This window comes from Apaloderma vittatum, unplaced genomic scaffold (assembly GCF_000703405.1).
Source record: "Apaloderma vittatum isolate BGI_N311 unplaced genomic scaffold, ASM70340v1 scaffold776, whole genome shotgun sequence".
In the NCBI taxonomy this organism is placed as follows: domain Eukaryota; kingdom Metazoa; phylum Chordata; class Aves; order Trogoniformes; family Trogonidae; genus Apaloderma; species Apaloderma vittatum.
Window position 1 is genome coordinate 1 of NW_009719775.1, and position 22,434 is coordinate 22,434.

Sequence of the window (22,434 nt, forward strand, 5' to 3'; positions counted from 1 at the left end):
GGCAATAGGACAACTCATATGAGTAAAACAAGCGAGATTTATAAGCACAGATTTGTAACTCGGGTTGTAAAAGCAGTATTGTTATATTAGCATGATGCCCTGCTATACTGGTTGGGAAGCAAAGTTCTCCTTAGGCTAATCTAATTCCTTGTTATACTTTGTTCTGGTATTCCAGAGAGCTGATTCAGAATTAGTGCTCCATTAATTTAGCAGTAGCACTCATGCAGTAGCAAATACAGGATTGTGCAAATTGACCATATTAATTCAGATTTTCACATACTTATGCATGGACTGATTTGTACCTTTTCATTAAAATTTCCTGGATGGTAATTGTAAAGTTTCAGCATTTTAACTTTTTCTTTTAGATACTGGGATTGATTATAATATCGGCTGAATCAGTCCAGTTTACCTAACTTCCGGGGCTGTGTAGCATTCAAGAGAATCTTTTGCTGTGTCTTTCCATCCCTCTTCCATTATCATTATTCCAGCAATGAAAAGCCACATAAAATAATGATAAAAATTTCCACTAAATGTGTACCTCCATCACTGTTTGGAAAAAACATTACTTGGCTTCATTCAAAAATGACGATATGGGAAAGTCATAATGTTTTCATGGTTTACAGAGTTTTGCTTTCCCTCCCCTGGGTACAAGTACTGTATCTATGATGATGAGTTGAGAGAAGGATTTGTAATGAGTGTAAATTAGCAAATTTCAACAGATGGGCCTGTCTGCTTTCTGTGTTGCCACCGTGCTGTATTATGTAGTAAGAAAGTTCAAGAAGGACAAGGAACCACTTGAAGGAGCCCAGCACAGGGCCACTGAGATGATGAGGAGACTGAAGTGTCTACCATTCGAGGAAAGGCTGAGAGACCTGGATCTGTTTTTAGCCTGGAGAAGAGAAGGCTGAGGGGGAATCTCATCAATGCTTATATGTATCTAACGAGCGGATGTCAGGAGGATGGAGCCAGACTCTTCTCAGTGATGTTCAGTGGCAGGAAAAGGGCCAGTGGTAACAAACTGGAAAACAGGAGTTTCAAACTAAACATAAAGAAATACTTCTTTGTTGTGAACCTAACGGAGCACTGGCACAGGCTGCCCAGAGAGTTTGTGGAGTCTCTGTCTGTGGAGACATTCAAAACCCGCCTGGACGCGTTCCTGTGTGACCTACTCTGAGTGATCCTGCTCTGGCAGGGGAGCTGAACTATATGATCTTCAGAGATCCTTTCCAACCCTTAACATTCTGTGATTCTATGAAAAGCATAAATTAGCACTAAACACAGAAAAAAAACATTATAAAATTACCCTACTGTGTTAAAATAGGTGCTATTTTTTAGGGTGAATATAACTAGAAATTATGCAAATTTTGAAAAACAATAAAGTTTCATTTACCACTCTACCGTAAGTGATTGAAGAATTTCTCTGTTGCTTGCAAGTCACGGATGGCATGAATGAGAGGTTTTGGAATGATTACCTTGTCAATCAGCAGATGGCCTTCATTAATGGCAATTATATAAATTTACTAAGCTGCCCAAGCATTATTTGAGAGAAGGCATTTTTAAGTCTCTTTGCAATTACTAAGTCCCTATGACTTCCATGACTTCACTGCAGGATATTTAAAACAGATGCTGTTGTCACTTTTTTTTAAGCTGCCTAAAGCTAAATACATTGATTTCACAGATGTAGTACCCCAGAATCTGGTGTCAGACCGTATCACTGGTCTTTAATCAGTGCTTTCTCCCATTGGTTTTGATTAAAGATCAATTTTCAGAGTTGGCTGATGGCTATATATCTACTCACATTTGTGCTCTGCTTGCGTAGTTATGCCTTTCACAGAAGATAAATATTTTTGTGCTGCAAGAGTCCTGCAATGTAAAAAATCAAAGCATAGACATATCTTGTTTGTGTTAAGAGTTTATCTGGATAGCTGTACCATATTTACTAAAACTCTCTGTTGTGTGGTGCTTGGGTGATGCTCTGAGTTCTACACACGGCTGCAGATGCTTGTGCTGCAGCAAGTGACTCCAGTGGAATGTGGGTGGTACATCTCAGCATCCTTTTTGTTTTCCTCACATTATCATTTTAGTTTGCTGTTGCGGTATCATATTTTATTACATAAAACTCTTACGAATACACAGAATAACCTCTGCTGCAATGTATCTCAAGCCTACTTCTTCCTCTTGAGAGAAATCAGCAGCAAGGTGAACGACTGAGGAATATTTATGCTGACAGGTTTTTGGGAGCCACTGCACCGGTGTTTCTGGCTTGATGGAGCTTCCGTATCCCCCTGCTTCCACTTAACTGATGTCGCTGATGAGACTCCTGAGAAATGCTACTCAACCTTTGTTTTTTTAATTGTGCCTTCAGAAAAGAAAAGAGGTTATAAAATTGTTTAAAAACTCCATTTTAGCTACATTTTTGTTGGTATTTAAAACAAGAAGCATTGGCAATTTCCATCCTCTCTGCTTTCTCAGCTCAATAGGTACATTCGAGATGAACATGCATGATGGGCTCAGGTTATGTCATGGTTCATCCAGGTGTTAATTTTGGCAAGTTTTTGCCAAATCTGTTAAAGCTTGGAATATGGCTTTTGCCATATTCCATATTGCCCCTGGCAACCCCAACAGCATATATGGACTTACTTACTGGTGAAGTGTGGGAAATTACTGTTTATTAATGCTTGACATATTATTGAATTCAAAAGTAACTGGCAATGAGATCTGAGACAGAGAGTTTTAGATTATAAACTGTGAATTCCAAGTGGTCTATGGGGAGTGAGCTAATCAGACATGTTGCTATTTCTTTTGATCCTCACGTATTGCAGCAGAAGCAGTAAAATAGACTTTTAGGAAGTATTTTGCTAAGATTTAGTAATTGCAAAGCATACAGTTTCTGAGACACCTGTAACATTGTCTTCAGAGATGCCAGATCATAGTTGCCATTGACTTAGAGCAGGGTTTAGAACAGTGAGTAAGGGACGTGAAATAATCTACATGACCCAATCATATCTTTTTGGTTCCTTATATAAGTAATTTTTGTTTACAAATAAAAGTCTATTCTTTATTATTCTTAAGAAGATGCCAAGACATTTCCCATTGACTTTACAGTGTCAGAGTGATGTTTCCAGACAGAGTCAACACTGGAGGGAAGAGGAAGGGGCATGCAGAGGTCTTGTGTGTCCTATCAGCCAGGGGTCCAGGAGTGTTTCAACTGACTCATCCAATCTGTGCAGAGAATGTGACAGCATGCATTTCCTGGTACATCTGCTGTGTTCTGCTCACACAGAAGGGAGGAAAGAGATTCTGGCCCGAGCCTGTAACCCCTGTTGAGTTGTTTCTTGGACAGGCACAGCCTGATATGGCAAGAGCTCGGGGACCAAAATTCGATTCAGCTTTCAGACAGCAACACAGATACTGTCAAAACAGAGTGAGCATCACGCTTTTCCACACAAAAAAAAGGAAAAAATTACAGAGCAAGTAATATTTTGGTGTTTTAGCTGGTGCCTCCATGAAGTATTCCACCCTAAATTAAAATATTATACCCTCACAGTGATTATACTTCATTTATTTTTAACAATATCTCAGTCCTGTGCTGGTTTTTTTTTTTCCTGATGCCTAAGGACAGCTTAATAATGCATCAAGATTCAGATCGGTTTTTTCACTTTAGTAAAACTGACCTAGTTTCCTTCATAACCCCCGCCCCCTAAAGAAGGAAACTTTTAAATAAAATATACTCTGTGAAAATGTAAAAGCCAACATTCATTATATTTCTTCCACATGTTCTGAAATTAAAACTGTCTCATCTCCTCAGGTTGTTAAACAAGACTGAGTTTCATTTAAGGGTTTGAGCTTATTAATGGGTTAGTAACCTTACTGTATTTGGCAGCATCCATGCAGTCTTACTTCGTGGAAAGGGATTGTTATGACAGTTGTGAAAATAATACAGATGTTTGGTTTTGAAAACAGATACCAACAGTGTTCCCAATGCAAACGTTTAACTGCTCCCAGGCCAATGAAAGCTTATCATGTAAAAATATTCAGAACACCAGCAACCTTGAATGACCACATTCTGTCAGATATAAATAGCTCATTAATACAGACTAGTTGTCACAAAGCAGCTTTTTCTATGAGTTGTCCAAATTCAGTAGGTGCAGGAAATAACTTGTGTTTATCTGGGCCCACTACTTCACAGGTCTGATTTGAGATATGCTCTGTTTTGGGGATTTGTTTGTGGGTTTTCTGAACACTTGTTCATTGTTGTAAAATGATTTCTGCCTCATGCCTCTTGCCTTCTGATGTTCACACTAAGTTGTCCTGAAGTCACTTGAGCATCATTATTGTAGGTACAGTTGCACTTATAATTACGTAATATTTCATCAGGGGATGAAGCACTGCACACCTCTACAGAAGTTAATGGAGCAAAATCTGTTTAATTAAATTGTAACTTGGAGAATTCAACAGCAAAGTTGCTGCATCATTCAGGTTGTAAACAGAAAGCTGTTTCTAATCACCTTTACAAAACAGGCTGTAAAGTACCTCGTTGTTCCTGGACCTCCTTCTAAAGCTTTGCATTGACTTAAGTAGGCCAGCCTGGTATGTGCTGCTTTATTATGAGTCCTTACAGAGTAAATTTTTGTAAGAGGCTAGCTCCTAAAGTACCTGTAAGGCAGACTCCCTTCCTGTGCTTCAGTAATACTAAAGCAGCTGCTTTGCCTCACAGCTGAACGCGTGGGGACAAGGACCATCGTCATAACAATTATACCTGCTGCATCTGGCTTGCTACAGTTCCTGCTGGGAGAGGTACTAAAATGTACATTTCTCTGTGCTAGCAAGATTCATTTCCCAGTTCAGATTTTCTACTTGTAATTTTCCTCCCTCACTCTTTCTGTATTTTTTGAGTACCATGGGAGAACAACTTTAGATTATGGTGTCTGAGGAGACTACCTGCAGAAGCTGAAAAAGTCTGAGATCTGTATTTGTGCTTTCAGGAGTATTTCTTGATCAGGTCGTTGTATTCTTTGCACCACGGGGAAGAGGAAACAAAGCCATTTAGCTGCACAGCACAAAGGAGAGCTGTGTGAAGAAAACCCTATCTGCACCACGTTTTACCCGATGAGCGTTCAGTGTACAGACACTGACAATCTTGGTAGAAATCACTGTAGGCGAAAATTATCTGAAGCATTACCATTTACCTTACGGCTGCAGCTTTGCATCTTGAAACACTGACATTTCACCTGCGATTTAATCTCTATTACAAATGAATTGTGGAAATTCTTTTCCCTAGGCATTAGACCATCAGATTGTGTACAGAGTCTTGTGAGCAAATAATGTTACTAAACAGCCATGTAGTCTTTTGGACACTCTAAAAAGAAACAGCTATGCATACAAAAATAAAGATGCAGCTCTTTCAAATTAGTAACATATAGCAATGATCTAGATACTGTACTGGGCATCTGGCTTGCGATGGCCCTGCTTGAGCAAAGATGTGACCTCCAGAGATGCCTTTCAACCTCAACCAGTCTGTGATTCTGTGGTCTGTTAATTGTCTTTCTTCTGCTCATTTGTATTACACAATGATGTCTTTCAAAATGATTCATCTATCTTAGTCAAAAAGTTACTGTTTTAAAAGACTTCTTTAGTAAATATCTTAAAGGCATTTTTCAAATACTTATAATTAAATCCTGCACCTTTGTCTTTTCTGTACTGAGTGATATTTTGTCCAGATAAAAAAATCTACAGAAGATTTCAAAAGGACGTCTTAAGCATGGCGTTAGATTGAGGAGGTTGCTATATGTTAAAAATGCAATCAGATGTACAGATAATAGTAGGCACAGCAAGGAAAGATTTTATAAAACCATTTCAATTACTTGTCATGTACAGTGGATTGAACAGGAAGCTATATTCCACCCTGTGAGAATTTAAATGCCACCTTATTTAGTCTGAGAACAAAGACATTTTCAGTTTATCTGTTCTGTGTACATAGAAGAGGCAGCAGAATGGATTTGTTGTGCACAAATCATGGCTAAGGTGATGCTGAGAACAGCTTAGACAAAGGGCTTAGTGTGGCTACAGGCAAACAACATTTATTTATGGATTTTGATGTGCTTTTTGTGCATTGCTAGAGCGAGCACTGATTAGATCTGAACCCTGAAAAGAGTTTAAGGGCCTTGGTGGAACAGATACGGTTGATCTGTATTTGGTTGTTAAATGACTTAATGATAAGAAAGTTATGTAGGTATATGTTTTAGCCTTCCTAAACTCAAATTATGTTAAACAATATATAACAGTCCAGTAAGAGATTTACGAATGCCTCAAGCAGGTACTCAAGACTGGTTGCATGTGTTGCTTAGGGAGAGTGAGATTTGACATGCAAGACTTCTTTTCCGAAGAACTGTGCTGTAGGTATTATGAACGTTGATAACTCCTTGCAGAACGTAATTTTAAATGTTATCGTTGAGAATTTACAAATTGACCCAAGGGTTGTATGACATTATTGATCATATTTTTCACAAGTTTTTCAGTTGGCTGATTCTTTGTAACATATTAGTTTAATCACATGCTAGTGAGTTTATTCTTTCACCAGTATACAAATTATTTACCAGGATATTGGATATTATGAAGCCTATCAGCTAGATACTGGTGAGGTGCAAACAGCGTGGAGTTATATAGCATCAAACCTAGCAAGTAATCACGTGAATATATCTTTATCAGCTAACCTTTGTGATATTCTATCTTAGTAATGAGTATTTTAAAGAACTTCTTAGTAACTCTTCCTGTATCTGAATTATGGAGACCTGTTTTCAGAACTATTTAATGTCATAATAGTTCAGCAATCAAATACATGCTTTCAGACAGCCACAGTATAGTATTTATAGCTGTGCAAGCAGAAACGATATGTAGAATCTGTTCTCATGCTCTAAGATGAAGGGGAACCTTCAGATGTCAAGAAAATACGGCATTTTCAGTGGTCCAGTACTGTATGGGTTTTGAAGTAAGAAGTATTTAATGATTCATTACTGCAATTACGCAGTATTGATTCTTCTTATATAATGTGGTAGTTGTTCTTATGTAAGAATGTCCCACAAGATAATATAATAAACGTTTGACTGATCTGTGCAGGATAATGCTGAGTATGTAGACTCAACCCAGTTTTATGATGGCATCACCCAGTACAAAGACAGAGCAAACCAGAGGTCCTTTAGACTCAGTAACAGAGCTTTCTTTTTCTACATTTTTTAAAATTAAGGGTAAAATCCTGGACTCTGCTGAGGTCGATGTTGATTTTACCCATGACATCAAAAGCTCATTTCAAATGGAGAAAGCAGGAAACATTTTGGTGTGCTCCCCTTGTCTCAGTTTTCTTCACTGGCCTGTTTTTCCAGATTAAATCCTAGAATGATTTATGTGCTGACATAGGTGGAGATATGTCGTTACTGCATAACGAATCATAAGGACAGTTATCCTGATAGGACAACTATCAATGGGGAGAAGACGTTTTTTGTAGAATCTTAAAATTATTTAGGTTGGAAAAGACCTTTAAGATCATCAAGTCCAATCACAGAACTAACACTGCCAAGCTTACCACTAAACTGTGTCCCAAAGTGCCACGTCTGCAGATCTTTTAAATACCTCCAGTGGTAGGTCAATTAAGTACAGGATGTGACACCTTCTCTGCCAAAGTAATGTCTCCATTGGCAGAGAGGGAAGTTTTGGCATTCCTAAAAAAAATATCAGCAAACCAGTGAAAGGCAAATATATATTTTGGAAAGTACGGTTGAATCTGTGCTCCTCAAGGACCTTAAGAAAGAGATTACTGTAAAAACAAGCATACTTTCTTTCTGAAGAATGCAGAATGAGCCATAAAGCACATGAAAAGACAAATGCCCAGAGTAAATCCATGGCATAAAGGAACATTTTTTTAGGTTTGGTGGTTTTATAAGAAAATTAAATAAAAAGATTTGTTTATTTGCATTCACCTTTGTCTTTCAAAAAAAAAAATCATGTGTTATTTATAAATATTGTTTTTCTACATTTGCTTTCAAAATAACTGGCTAGTATCAATGCATCTTTTGATATTTTTCATCTACGAGAATGACAAATCTGGAGAACAAAGGTAGTGTGAGAGAGCCTTTTCCTTTTTCCATACTGAAGATGTTTAAAAGGGAGAGTTAAGGACCAGAGAAAGTGGGCCAAGAGTGTATACAAGAAAAAAACAACATACAGGGAGTTGTCCATATTACAGAATCACAGAATGTTCGGGTTTGGAAGGGACCTCAAAAGATCATCTAGTGCAACTCCCCCGCCAGAGCAGGATCACCTAGAGTAGGTCACACAGGAATGCAGCCAGGTGGGTTTTGAATGTTTCCAGAGAAGGAGACTCCACAACCTCCCTGGGCAGCCTGTGCCAGTGCTCTGTCACCCTCACAGTGAAAAAGTTTTTTCTAATATTTTTGTGGAACCTCCTATGTTCCAGCTTGTATCCATTGCTCCTTGTCCTGTCATTGGACATCACTGAAAAGAGCCTGGCTCCATCCTCCTGACACTCCCCCTTGACACATTTATAAACATTAATGAGGTCACCCCTCAGCCTCCTCTTCTCCAAGCTAAAGAGACCCAACTCCTTCAGCCTTTCCTCATCAGGGAGATGTTCCACTCCCTTCCTCATCTTTGTGGCTCTGCGCTGGACTCTCTCAAGCAGTTTCCTGTCTCTTGAGCTGAGGGGCCCAGAACTGGGCACAGTATTCCAAATGTGGCCTCACCAGGGCAGAGTAGAGGGGCAGGAGGACCTCTCTCAACTTGCTAGCTACTCCCCTTCTTATACACCCCAGGATGCCATTGGCGTTCTTGGCCACGAGGGCACATTGCTGGCTCATGGTCATCCTGCTCTCCACCAGAACCCCAACGTCCCTTTCTCCTACACTGCTCTCCAGCATATTGGCAATGTTGATTTCATGCCATTTATGTGAATGTACAATTCCTTTCTGAAGGATAATCTTACCTATTGTCCATGCCTGATCTACCAGACTGCCTGTCCTTTTCACCGTTCCCAGCTACAGTTGATGGAAACCAGTACTGTGACCTTTCTCTGAAATTTAATTTTCACCTCCATTCTTTGGCATCTGTATGCTGAGCAAGTTACACATATTTTTAACATCAGTCTCCTAAATCTTTAGAACATAGGAAAGTTAAGAAAACAAAGAAGCCATTGTTGGAGGCTAAGACACCACTCAAATCAGTTCAGATCATTTGCATTCAAATCAGTTGCCTGGAGGTACCAATTTTTTATAACATAGAACCTAATCATCCTGGTTTGGGGAACTGACATGCTAGGGATGGGAAGGGAGTCATGTCGGAAGATGAACAGTTAAGTTTGCAAACTGTCACGAGAAAAACAGGTTGATGTTCTCTGTAGACCTAAGCATGCACAAGTTTAGGAGACACTTGACTATATAGTTGCACGAATGCAGCGTTAATGAAATGTAGTCTTCTAAGGGAAAGCGACTGTCCTGTCTGGGTTAATATAAAGTCATTGTTTTGCTTCTATAATTAATTTCATTTTATTTTCATGAACGTTTTAGGTGTATCAATACATGCATGAAACCATAACTGTTAATGGCTGCCCCGAATTCCGAGCCAGGGCCACTGCAAAGGTAGGATATGTGCAACTGTTGAAATACGTGCTACCGAAGTGACCTAGTAATTGACTGTGCGCGTGTGTGTTTCAGGTATTCGTGTGTACACTGTAAGAAAATTTAGACATCAGTGGCAGCCCAGAGTCTAGAACCAGTGCTACTTCCCAGGTAACAATCATAATGGAAAATTTCAACCTTTATGCTGCTTCTGTAGCTTAAGAAAAGAGAATGATTTTGTGCAATTTGGTGCTTTTTGAAAAATTGCTTTGCAAAAGCAAATCTACTGGTTCATTCTGTAGAAGTCTGCTTGCAACAACCAATATTTTAATGGACTGTTTTCCCATACAGCTCATCCAGAGAGGGCACAATGTTTTGGGAGCTAGTAACTGAAGAGTCAAAATTCCACTTACAACTAAAGGCAACTGTAGGTACTGAGCAAGTAGTAAGGGTGAACAGTGACTAAAATGGCCTGATCAGGAGACTCTACAACCAAATGAAAGCCCTTTTTTTTAATGCTTTACCAGTTTTAATAAAATATATTGTCTCTTGATCCATGTGAACCTGCCTTTCTCATATCTTTAGACCATGACAGCTACATTACTGCTACTGCTAAAATCAAAAAGCTAAAGCTTTCTAAGAGAGTTGACAGAACCATGAAGGAACCCATTCTATGTGCCGGGATGAAATATGCTCTGTATTTTCATAACATGCACAAAGATACTTTCTTCCCAGCAGGGAGATCCACCATGGCTTCCTTTTTGCCATTATCGTTTTGTACACAGCACTACCTTCTCAGTGTTATAGCAGATACTGTGCAAAACAAGTAAAGCTGCAAAAGCTGTGCATCTCTTTTAGAGATAATTCCTTATGGTGCCACTCCTGTAAAGTTAGTGACAAAACTCCCTGAAATTCTAATGGAACTAAGATCCTACCATTATGTATTTATGATAAGAGATTTTAATTTCAAACCGTATCAGAAAATGAAGGTTGAGAGTGTGTTACAGAAAGATTTCTACTGTATTTTAGAGAAGTAAGCTGTGTAGTAGCCAGCGAATAACCTAGTACACTCTAAATTGCACTATATTTTTGTTACTAAATAGAATGTTCTTTTCTGTAAGCTGTTCTGATTTTAACCTTCTTTTAATTGAAAGTTAATGGACGATGTAAAGTTGCAAGGTCTATGGTTCTATATAGAGAAGTGTGTATATGAGATCCTGATTTGTCTACACTGCAGGTAAACATAGACATTCTTGTTATGTTGTACAGTAAATGCGGAGGAATCCAATTAGTGTTTGCCATTCTCATTTCTTATTCATATAGAACAGCAGGGTTACAGAGCAATGTTTCAATATCGCAATATTTCCTGGTTATTTCTGGGCTGTCTGCATTGCATTCTCCTAGTGCATTCATGTCTGACATAAAATGTATGCATGATGACAAGGTCTGCATGTGCAAAAACATGTAACTGAGAATGATCCATTATGTCATGTCATCCACTAGCTTCTATTAAGCATAAGCATTATTAGGATAATAAAAACATTAACGTAATGCAGAATAGTTCAAGTAGTTTGGACTACAATCACACATTGAAAAGCATGAAATATTTTTGTGATGTTTATTTAAGGATTTACTTAGATCTATAAGTCAGAAAATACTTGTGAGAAATTAAGTGTAAGATGTAACATTTTTCTGGATGCAAACTTTACAGTTTGTTACTTGGGGGGTTTGTGCTAGAGTAAGATTTTTCTGATTTCCAGGATTTTTCTAATTGATTTACAAATCCGTTGTCTTAAAATTTAATTTTTCAATTAAATTTTTGATCTAATTATATTATAAATACCTATATTCCTATTTCAGGAGTTATTTAGTTTGCAAGATTTCCTAAAGATTATAAATGAAACCTTTTAAAATAGGAATATCTTCTCAGGATTTTTTTTTCTGTGCCTGAAGAATAAAATCTTTTTTTTGTACCTCTGAAAGCAGAGCGGAGAGTTAACAATTCAGTTCATCCTGTTTATTTCAACACAGTAGAGATTACATTATCTTATTCCAGAGTAATAAATTTCCTCCCTTTGCAAAGACAAAGAAGAAACACGCTAGGATTCATCAGTGTTCACCATCACGCAGTGAGGCTTCGCGGTGCCTAATTCTGGCTCTGCTGCTAACTTTCTGCGTTATCTTTGACAAGTCACCGAAACTCTCTGTTCCTCTGCTTACTCCTTTATTTCAAAAGCATTGACATGGAACGTAGTATTTTTAAAGTGCTTTCAGATAGTCAGAAAAAAGTCAGAGCGAGATGCTGAGGTGTTTTCCCAGGAATGAATTCCTCCTGCGAATGAACAAAAGGGTGTGTATCAGCAGCGGGCTGTTCTCCCTGCACAGCCCAATCACTTGGTTCTTTTCTTCCAGGCGACGGTTGCGGCTTTTGCTGCAAGCGAAGGCCATTCACACCCACGAGTGGTGGAGCTGCCAAAGACTGATGAAGGCCTGGGCTTTAATGTCATGGGAGGAAAGGAACAAAATTCACCTATTTATATTTCTCGGATCATTCCTGGAGGAGTGGCAGAAAGGCACGGAGGGCTCAAACGGGGGGACCAGCTGCTTTCGGTTAATGGAGTGGTATGTGGAAATTTGATAAAGCTGTCATTTTCATCTGGATTTTCATTTTTTCACAGCTGTCCTAATACCATGATTTAAAGTGCAGCCACATGAAACAAAAAAGAATTATCTCTGTGATAGACATTCAGTGTGCATTTGTAGTGCGGTGAGACCAAACTGCATTGGCAACTTTATGCCACTACAATTTCTGTTGTAAAAGAGGGTGCTTGGAGAGCTGCATTTCAAATCCACATCACATCCTTAATTTCCAAGGAAGTTATGTCTTTCTCGATGGAAAATTCTGCAAATTCTTTTTGCAGTAAAAAGTAATAACAGACTTTGTTGTTCTTGCACTTCATAGCCTCTGAGGCACACAGCCCTTTCCAAGCACATGATGCTTCAGTGGCACTTGTGTAGTCTTGTGATCTTTAGAGCCTTTGAACACATAAAATCAAAAGAAATTTGGTAAGCAAATTCTGTGCTGATTTGCAGTGGAAGGTACATTCCAGATTTCTTTCGATGTCATTCATCCAGCTATGGTATCTTTGTCAGAGAAATCAGCGGTACAAATACAATATACAGAGCATGTATTCTCAGTTAAAAGGTAAATTTTCTACATAGTGTTTTTTCATGTAAGTCAGTACTTCAGGGTGGAGTATTTTCAGCACTGTGAATGAATATGGAATTTTTAAAGGGCTATTGGAAAAGAGAGGAAAAATAAGGCTTCTGCTACATGATATGGGTCAAATTCTGCCTTTCGTCTTGCTTCTTGTTCCGTTTTGCAAGGAAATGTAAAGTACTGAAGAGGTAAGCGTACTCACTGATATAACCCTGCACTTCTACTAATGAAAACATAATACTTTTTCAAGCAAAACATCCATCTAAGTCTCATATTTAAATTAACCAAAAACACTTAGAAGCAATTCCTGAATCCAGTCATAAGACTTTCCAACTTAAATTTCTTATTTTTTAGAAGTCCATAGAGAATGAAAAAATAGTTTGCTACATGTTTTCATGTTGTCGTCTATTTCTATCAACAATAGCTACGCCCTTTCTCTTAAAACAAAATATTGATGCAACCCTTCAGACATTTTACCACTTCTATCTTTTACTGCTTCTTCTATCAACCATCATGCCCTTGTAAGAGAAATAATAGATCTGAAATCTTCCTCATCTCAGTATGCAAGATGATGCAAAACAAAAAAAGAAAACCCACTGAAAAGATTATTTAGTCTCAGGAAAAACAAAATCAATTGAACATTTAATAAAGTAAGTTGTCTGAACTTCAGTGATTGAAAGTAGTTCAAATAATATTGTTGTTGTTCAGCACTTCTTTCAACAGATGAATAAAAAGGCAGATAAAAAGAGTTTATATTTGCTAAATGAGTTGAATGGTTCTTGAAAAATCCTTTTACTGTCAACAGTATTTAGCCAAATACCAGGAAGTAAATCAGTGAACCTTCAAATGTCAAGATACATTGAATTTGGCTCTGTTGTCACCTCTGTTTCACTGTTCAAAAAAAATTTAGAATGCACTCTAGAATGTGTGTTGAGCTAATGTAGGAAGAAAACACAATATGTAATTCCCAAGTAGGCACACCAGGAAGTTGATTCAGAGATGCAACATAAATATTTTTGTGCTCAGCATCAGAATTTGAAAAACAGAATTTGAAGTTTGAATTGTAGTTGCATACTTGAAGTAATGCCTATGAGCAACTGTTCATAAACCAATCCTGGGCTGAATTAAGCTCATACAATATAATTTGTAAAAAGGCAAAAATTATAGAAGTGCTAATTTGTTTGCAGACAGATTGAGACAGGAGGAAAAAGGTTTAAATTTAACATTGTTCATTGGGACTAGTTCACTCTGTGCTTCTCTTAATTTAGCTGGAGAAAAGCAAATAATATACAGTATGTACAATACAACAGACGGCTCAGCAGTGAAACATGAAATGAAAATGAAATATCTGTAACTTGTTTGTGCTCAGCCATTGGTGGTTATCCAACTTTATAATTATCAACATAAAATTAGAGCTATGTGTTCAGGATCCAGATTTGTTATCCCAGCATGACTGGAATGACTGTTCCTTGAACTGTTTCACCGAATGTTAAAAAAGTGTTTTCTCATTATGCCAGGGATTTTGTTACATACTTTTGTCCCACACCCCCTAAAAGTAAAGGAAATTGAGAGCAGTAAGCCCTGCAGATGGCTCAGCAAAGGTACTTGCTGGTGAATGCTCATATCTGGCAAAGATTCTGCATTTGTCAGATGCCTAGTGTGACTCATACGGAAAGGGATGCAAAATGGGTTTATAACGGCTAACTTGTCACCCAAAAATTTGTTTACAGGTACTGAATAGAAATATTATCCTCAGTTTCTCAGCTTGTGGGGTAACACTCAGATTCTCTTTTTTTTCTGCAAGAGAATGAATTTTTTTTTCTTTTGTATTTATGACATGTCTTTGAACCTGGATACAGTAATGGTTGGTGTTTCCCCACAAAGTTCTTTCAGCTCTTCTTGTCTCTACAGAATTTTGCATCCTTCTCTTTAATGCAATATACCAATGCAATAATGTAAGCAATGACATAAGTATATAAAATATATGGAATGAAAAATACATATTAAATAAAGATGTACATTCTGAGACAAATTTATTAAATCCTATGTTTGATGGGCAGTTCCAAAGTAACATGAGTGTCAGATCCTCGCAGTGTCCCCAACCAGCATAAACCAGTCAGCAAAATCCCCATGGCTGATACCAGCAGGAGTCCCTCGCCAGCATGGCCTTGGAGGTTTGCAGAGGCAAAAGAACTCAAAGAGCAAAACGACTTCCTTTGCTGGTATAAGTTCTTTTCCCTACTCCAAGTGGCTCTGCTATTTCAGTTGTATAGCCACTGCTATGCAGGTGAAGCATTTGTAATGCCTTGGAAATTGGAGTGCAAGCAGCAATGAACACATTAGGGGCAAGTATAGCAATCATATTAATAGCAGCTGAAAACTGTAGTAGTTAAGACCTGAATTAGGTACATTTGGAGAGTAGGATTTGTATTTAGCAGCACTGTCTTTTACTTTGCTATTTTCCCCTCTTTGGTTATGGTTCAGAGCTTTAGGCTTAATTCTGTGTCATTACTTTTCAAGTCAATGGGATTTTTCCACTGACCTGGATAGCAACAAAGTCAAACCCTTCATTCCTAATTAGAAAATACTGCCTGTAAACTGGAAAAACAAGGCTGGAGGCAAATGGGAAAGAAAACAGGAAGTCATGAAGTTGTGTGAAGTATTAAAGTATACCATCTTGTTATTCCCCTACAGAACAGATACAATCACAATTGCTTATTGGTGTCAGTTAAAACTGTCCAGCTCTTTGAAAGCAAATGAATATTTTAGCTACTTCATGTAGCTTAGGAGCTTACAGATTTTGTTCATAGCTTGTTCTAAGTCTGTGCTGTTCCACAGCAAAACTGTTCACAACAGCACTGAATACACCGTCATTGCTTCTGAATGTCCATGCCATGTCGACTGCAATTCACAAGGAAAAAATGTAATATAACACAAATTTTAGACAGTCCCTCTTAAGGTGAGAACTGTGTTTACAAAAGCCAGTCACAAAGCAACAAGTTATGAAAGACAGCTAGTTACAGCATATGATAGTTGTGATAGTCTCTTCTACCACAAAGCAGTTATGGGATAGGGGCCATGGGAAAGAGCTTTTAATTTGTGTCTGTGACTTGTTCATTAAAGCAATTTCAGAAAACACCCTGTACATCTATAGCTTTTTATTTTATCTGTCTCCAGAGGATTACACACATTGAATGGTTCTTATGCAACAACAATTTACTCTTTTTCAAGTATTTGTAAGGAAACTCTTTTTTTCTTCAAATTGCTTTTGGGTAGCAGTGCTTCTTCAGCAGATTTATCCCAATCAAAATTTCTAACAAATCTAGTCATTCCAGATCATGAATTTTCTTGAAGATCTTTGAATAGGAGACCTACTGGAAGAATTTCATGAGTATGCAGTTCAAAAACATGAAGTCATTTATTTCAACAATCAAATGTATATTTACTTCAAAGTTTTCTCTGTTTCTGTTAATCATTTCAGCACCTGAAATGACAATTATTAGTTCTCTAAGTTGCATTAATATTTCTGAAGCACCTTAACATTTTCATAGAAACTCTTGACTCTCGACTCTACCCAGACATTAAATAATTGTTCGTATTAATATGTTGAAGGATATTTGAAAGGAGAAGGAAGATAAATAGCAAAGCAATGAGCTTGAATTGGGTTGTTTATATTATTTACGTAGAAATGTATTGTACCCGCTTTTAAAAATTCTAAATTATTATTTCTGGCTCATAGTGTGCCACAGCAGAAGGAATTCTTATTCACTGTTCCTGCACAATGCTACTCAGTCAAATAAGAGAGATGAAAATAGATAGAATTTTCTTCTGACAATTCCTATAACAATACCAAGTTATTCTTTTAGCATGAATTGAACTTCAAATGTTTTGAATGCTGCTGCTTCTCTTTGGAAGCCTATGGGTATAGTTTAATTTAAAATAGCATAGTATATGTAGGACTTCTAAAGCACAGCATGTAGTAAAACTTTGATTTCTTTTATATGGGAAGAAAATTCCTTTTTTTTAAATGGTCTTAAATCCATATGAAGATCTCAGTTGTGTGGGCTTTTTTTCTTCTGTGCAGAGTTACTTTTGTTTGTTGCAATATATTCTAAAACACACATGAGCAATCACTTACCCTTAGAAATTCTCTTCCTTTCCCTTAAGGTGTGGAACACTCCACATGCCTGAAAAGCAATCCACTTAATGGTAGAAATTAAATACTCTTTTCACAGCCTAACCACCTCCCCCTTTTGGAAATTCACTGTTTCAAGTGATGTTAACATAGAAATAAGATCTTGAGCCTCTTTGGGAATACTTTTGATTTCACAGCACATATCATCTCACTATCAAACATTTTCCAGAAAGGGAGGGAAAACATACATTCCTTTGGCAAAAACTTGCGATGTTTCAGTTGTTAGTGTTTGATTGCTTACGACTAATGAGATAAAGACTCATTTATTTCCAACTGAGAACCTATATCACACAAATGTTAAACATGTGAGCAGTGCCCTTCACTGGCAGCTCAGCAACTGCTTAACCACCACATGTCGTTCCCTGCGGGATCCAGACAGGGCCGAGGTGTAAGAAAAGAATTGCCATTTCAGACTTGTAATTTCTTCATTTCTTACCAGCATTTAAATAGTTTAGGTTTGTACTGCAGAGTGTGAGGGTTTCTTTTAGCATTATTTTTGTTTGCATAAAGCTTGTTAGGTATATCCCCTCCTCTTCACACAGATCATAAATGAAGGTTTGTAATGGAACCAAAAACAGATTTGCGTTATTTAAAAAATGAAAATTAATACATTCCCAGAAGAGCATAAATCTTATTTAACTGAACATTTTCCCTTAATGGTCCCTTGAAAAACTTAAGGTGTGGAAACTTCCTAAAACCCTGACAGCCTTCCTGTGTCAGAAAGAGGACAGAGCTCTAGATCCAAGCAGCCCTTTTGTTATTAAATCTGTGTTCTCGTCACTCACAGAGCGTGGAAGGAGAGCACCATGAGAAGGCAGTGGAGCTGCTGAAGGCGGCTAAGGACAGTGTGAAGCTGGTGGTACGCTACACTCCTAAGGTGCTGGAGGAGATGGAGGCTCGCTTTGAAAAATTGAGAACAGCCCGGCGCCGGCAACAGCAGCAATTGCTCATTCAGCAGCAACAACAGCAGCAAACTACACAGCAAAACCATATGTCGTAGGTGAGAGGATTCATTGGTCTTCCCTAAAGCCCGCTGATGGCACCTGGCCTGGAACAGCAGCTCCCTGGGGACGGGCTCGGTGGGACCCATGGCTGGGCAGGGGAGCTGGAGACCAGCCCTGGCTGTGGTGTCACTGGGGCAGGGGCTGACATGGGGTCCTGGGCTGTGGGCAGGGTGGGGGAGCCCTGCGAGGGGACACTCAGGGGCCTGGAGGTACCCTCAGGGCCACAGCAAGCACTTACAGAGCAAGCGTGTAAGTGGCCTTCCAGTATCTTAAGGGGGCCTGCAAGAGAGCTGGTGAGGGACTTTTTAGGATGTCGGGTAGTGGTAGGACTAGAGGGAATGGATTACAGCTAGAGATGGGTCAGTTCAGGTTGGACCTTAGGCAGAAGTTCTTCACCATGAGGTTGGTGAGACACTGGCACAGGTTGCCCAGAGAGGTGGTGGAAGCCCCATTCCTGGAAGTTTTTGAGGCCAGGCTGGATGGGGCTCTGAGCAGGCCGATTTAGTGGGAGATGTCCCTGCCCAAGGCAGGGGGGTCGGAGCTGTCCCTGTCATGGCAGGGAGGTTGGAACTAGATGACCTTTGAGGTCCCTTCCAACCCTGACAATTCTATGATTCTCCTCTGATAAGGACGGGGAGAGCTCATTGTTTGTTACATTTCCACATGCTCCGTCCCAGTAAAAATGCATTTTGAAAATCAGTGAAAGGCCCTAACAAATTCTGGAGCACGTTTCCAACTAATAAGCCCAAGATCAATAGCCACTGTGCAGCTCCAGCTAATCTGCAAGCAACACTGCCTAAGAAGTCTGTAGTTCCTGGGAACATTTTTCAATTAAAAACCTGAGCATTTATGACAAGTAAGAATATGCTAACAGGTTTAGACCAAAGCTTCACTCCGTGGTTGCTCTGCAGGAAACCTACAAATTCTTACTTCTCATCTCCAGTTTGGTAGGAGGTATTCCAGTCACTGTTGACTGACATTCAATATTACAATAGCCTCCGAGAGGCTTGCAAGTTTCCCAGTGTAGTCAAACACGTGACATGTCCTAGTGTAGTCAAAACACATGGAATGTGAAGTACAGAAATTCTCCATAAATGCAGTTTCTCTGAAACCAGTGAGAGTTTGTGACATGAATTCAGATGTGCTCCGTTTGCCCAAATGAAATTAAGATGCATGCCCCAATGGCTTACATGCCAGTTCTCCACACATCATAGCACGTGTTCCCAAAACATTATGTTTGTACCAGTAAGAATCTACAAATGACTCAGAAAGTCCCCAAATGGTCAGAAACTGAAGCTCCCAGTGATAGTTTCATTGTTATTAATGTTGACACTGACCTCTGTTGATTTTTAGATTCCCTTTCCTGTGACCACCAGAATTCTGGCTTTGTTGATGCGAACGAAGTCTCTGAGTGGGACTGGAATCCCACCTCAGGGCCTCAGCTCATGCGGGAGGTATAAACAGTAGTACTTCATGGTGTAATTTTTGGATTTCTCTGTAAAATTAAGTTGTTGCAGGAGGCAAACATACAAATGGCACAGTCTCACATGAAGTTTTTAATTTTGTCCCATAACTTAAATCTTTTCATTAGCAAGGGATTTTTATTGATTTCAATTATTTCTTTAAACTGAAAGAGAAGAAAGACAGGCAGAGACAGCCAGGAATTTAATTCCTAATTCTTATGCTTGCCCTGAGGAATGTGTTTCTTTAATTTTAGGTTATTCTCAAGGAAAAAAAAGCCTCGATCAAGAGTTCAGTAATCAAGCAACCAGAGGTGTACTTCAGTATTCCAGCAAAAGGAAATAACTACAGGAACATGAAACAGAATTCATCTGGAGAATGTGCAGTACAAGAATAATGGCAGCCATAAGGGGGGTACCTTCACGATAAAGCTTTTCAGCACATGGCAGTCACAGGTACATGGTACTTGTGTGACTCTATTCCCAGTGAAAACAGCATAGTAGGTCAGCTCTATGAAACAGAGAAGTCCAGGCCTTCCAAATAAATCTGTTTGATCAAATCTTGCACTCCTTACTCTGACAAATTGGCCAGTTGCCTTTCGCTAGTCAGTGAAAGTTTTAGTTTAAGGAGGTCAAGATTGGCTGCTTTTGGGGACAGAATCTTTCTCTACAGTTATCTCCAGAAATTAACAACTACATCAGTTCAAAATTTTGCCACAGACATCAAACTCATACATCACGCTTTACAGCCACTTTGTACAGTATATTGTAGAGCTGTTTTAACCTAACTTCCTGTTTATAATTTTCAATTTTCCCTCTGGAAATAGCAATTTACTATATTTATAAAGTATTCCATTTGTAGAAGCAATTGGCTTTTTACTCTTGGTGTTTCCATATATTTTATTATGCATCAACAGAGTGAGAAGGTTTTAGGTCAATTTTAGTTTTATTAGTAGTAAAGTTAGGGAATCCTAGAACTGTATTTTTAAACGTAGGTATTGCTTGGATCTATTATAGTTACTATTCAGAAATCTATAACTGGATATATTATATATTTATTCCATAAAGTATATATTGTCTGAATGTACCTGTTAGAGAAGTAGGGTCTTTGCTTAGCATGTATTGCAAATGTAGTAAGCTAATGTTAGCAAAAGACCAAGCTTTGTTTGGCAGATATTACTGTGATAGCATAACCTCAGCTTTTCTGTATTCTTTAATTTATTTTCCAGTCTAATGTTAATATATTTTTAGAGAGGAGGTTGTATAAGTTGTTTCTTTTAAGAGTCGCACACTATCCTTTAAATGAATTTGAAGTTAGAGTTCTGACTTCTTTTTTTTTTATTGAACCAAATTGGAATGTGCAAGCAAAATATGTAACTAAGTTCTTAAGTTTACATGTCTGCTTTTCCAAAGAAAACAGTTAAAGCTGGAAGGCTATAGATGTCATCTGCTTTCAAGAAAATAAGAAAATGGAACCCCCAAATTCTGAAAAGTAATCATTTTCAGCATGCCTTCTGTGCTTCACTAGAAAAGACTGGGGGAGAAAAGGTGCTTAGGGGAGAGCCCTTGCATGTTGAAAACTCCAGCTGATGTCAGTGAAAGTTTAGTACTGTGAGGAATGTAGAAATGGTCTGAACCAGTATTCTGGTTGTGAACTTGGAACAAAGTCAGAAACAATTAGTGTTTTGAATGATCTATTCTCAAACAGAAAGAGGCAAAGCAAAACGGGAAATTGACTGTATCACAGAATGTGTTAGAAACCAAATGCAGGCTAGTCAACAGTCTTGACAGTGTTTGATTAGTGTAAGTAGCCACTGAAAGGAAATTACTGTATTTTTAGAACTAAACAGCACAGAGAAGCCTCATTTTATACAGAGAAGTAATTCTATCCATTGGTCCTTGGTGACAATATCAATTAAGACAGTGGAGTTGGAGAACTACCAGAATTAAAGATGAAATATATTGTATTGTGCTCTGCACGGTATCTTTTTATACTCAATAAAATTGTACGTACCTATTTTAAAACTGTATTCTCAAATAGACACTGCTATTAACATTGATGGTATATAAATTGTTATTATGACTGCATATAAACTGTTCTGTATCTCATCAGTATAAGTTGAATTACACTGATATCTGCATTTTCAGAGACCAAGTATTCAGATTTAGTCAGCCCACTGTACTGTATTTTTCCAAATCGCCTCTTCACCTCCTTCCCTCCTCTTCCTCAAAGAATTTAGGTTTGATGGAGTGGAATGTGCTGATTAATAAATTTCAATAATAGAATGTCATTCATATAGAGAAGCATATCAAATTCATCTTCATATATTATTATTCAATAAATTATTTATACACACTAAAATTAACATTCTAGTCTTTGACAACATTGAACAGTAAGATGGAAGAAAAATATAAGTAGAATACAGCTGTCAATGAATTTGAAGTGGAAGCAGGAAGAAATAACTTTTTAAGGGTCACATTTCATGCTTCTTAATGGTTAATAAAACATACAGCCACTTAATCACGGAACAACCTGTCCCCCTAAACCTGTCATCTGCATTTAGTTGTAGTCTTTTCATTTGTCAGTTAAATGCACTTCCACATGTGCATTGCTGAATCCCAACCCAAAAGAAGCGCAGGGAGAACACTTCCCACATGCAGGACTGCAGGTACTTGTGCATCATGTTTTAGCTGATTGGTCTCCTGACTGCTCCTTTGCTGCACTAAAGTGATGTCCTTTGGCTCAACTTAGTGAGTTTTATTGCTCACATTTACCAGTGAGGCTGCACTGGCAGCAAACCAAGGTAAGAGATCCAACAAGTCTTTTCTGTCTCTTTATTATAATAACCAAAGTAGCTCCATGTGATTTTATGAGCTCTTGCATCATATTCACTTACAGCAAAGATCAGGATGTAAGATCTAATCATAA

At 38.3% G+C, this 22,434-nt stretch overlaps 1 protein-coding gene across 1 annotated transcript; it reads left to right on the forward strand.

Moving 5' to 3' along the window:
* Positions 1-9,579: 9,579 nt before the first annotated feature.
* Positions 9,580-20,185, forward strand: LOC104274954 (protein lin-7 homolog A). Its single transcript, XM_009870751.1, has 4 exons — positions 9,580-9,647; positions 12,039-12,248; positions 17,829-18,041; positions 19,763-20,185. Exons 1-3 carry the CDS (start codon positions 9,588-9,590, stop codon positions 18,039-18,041), a joined length of 483 nt encoding a protein of 160 aa, XP_009869053.1. The 5' UTR covers positions 9,580-9,587; the 3' UTR covers positions 19,763-20,185.
* Positions 20,186-22,434: the final 2,249 nt, after the last annotated feature.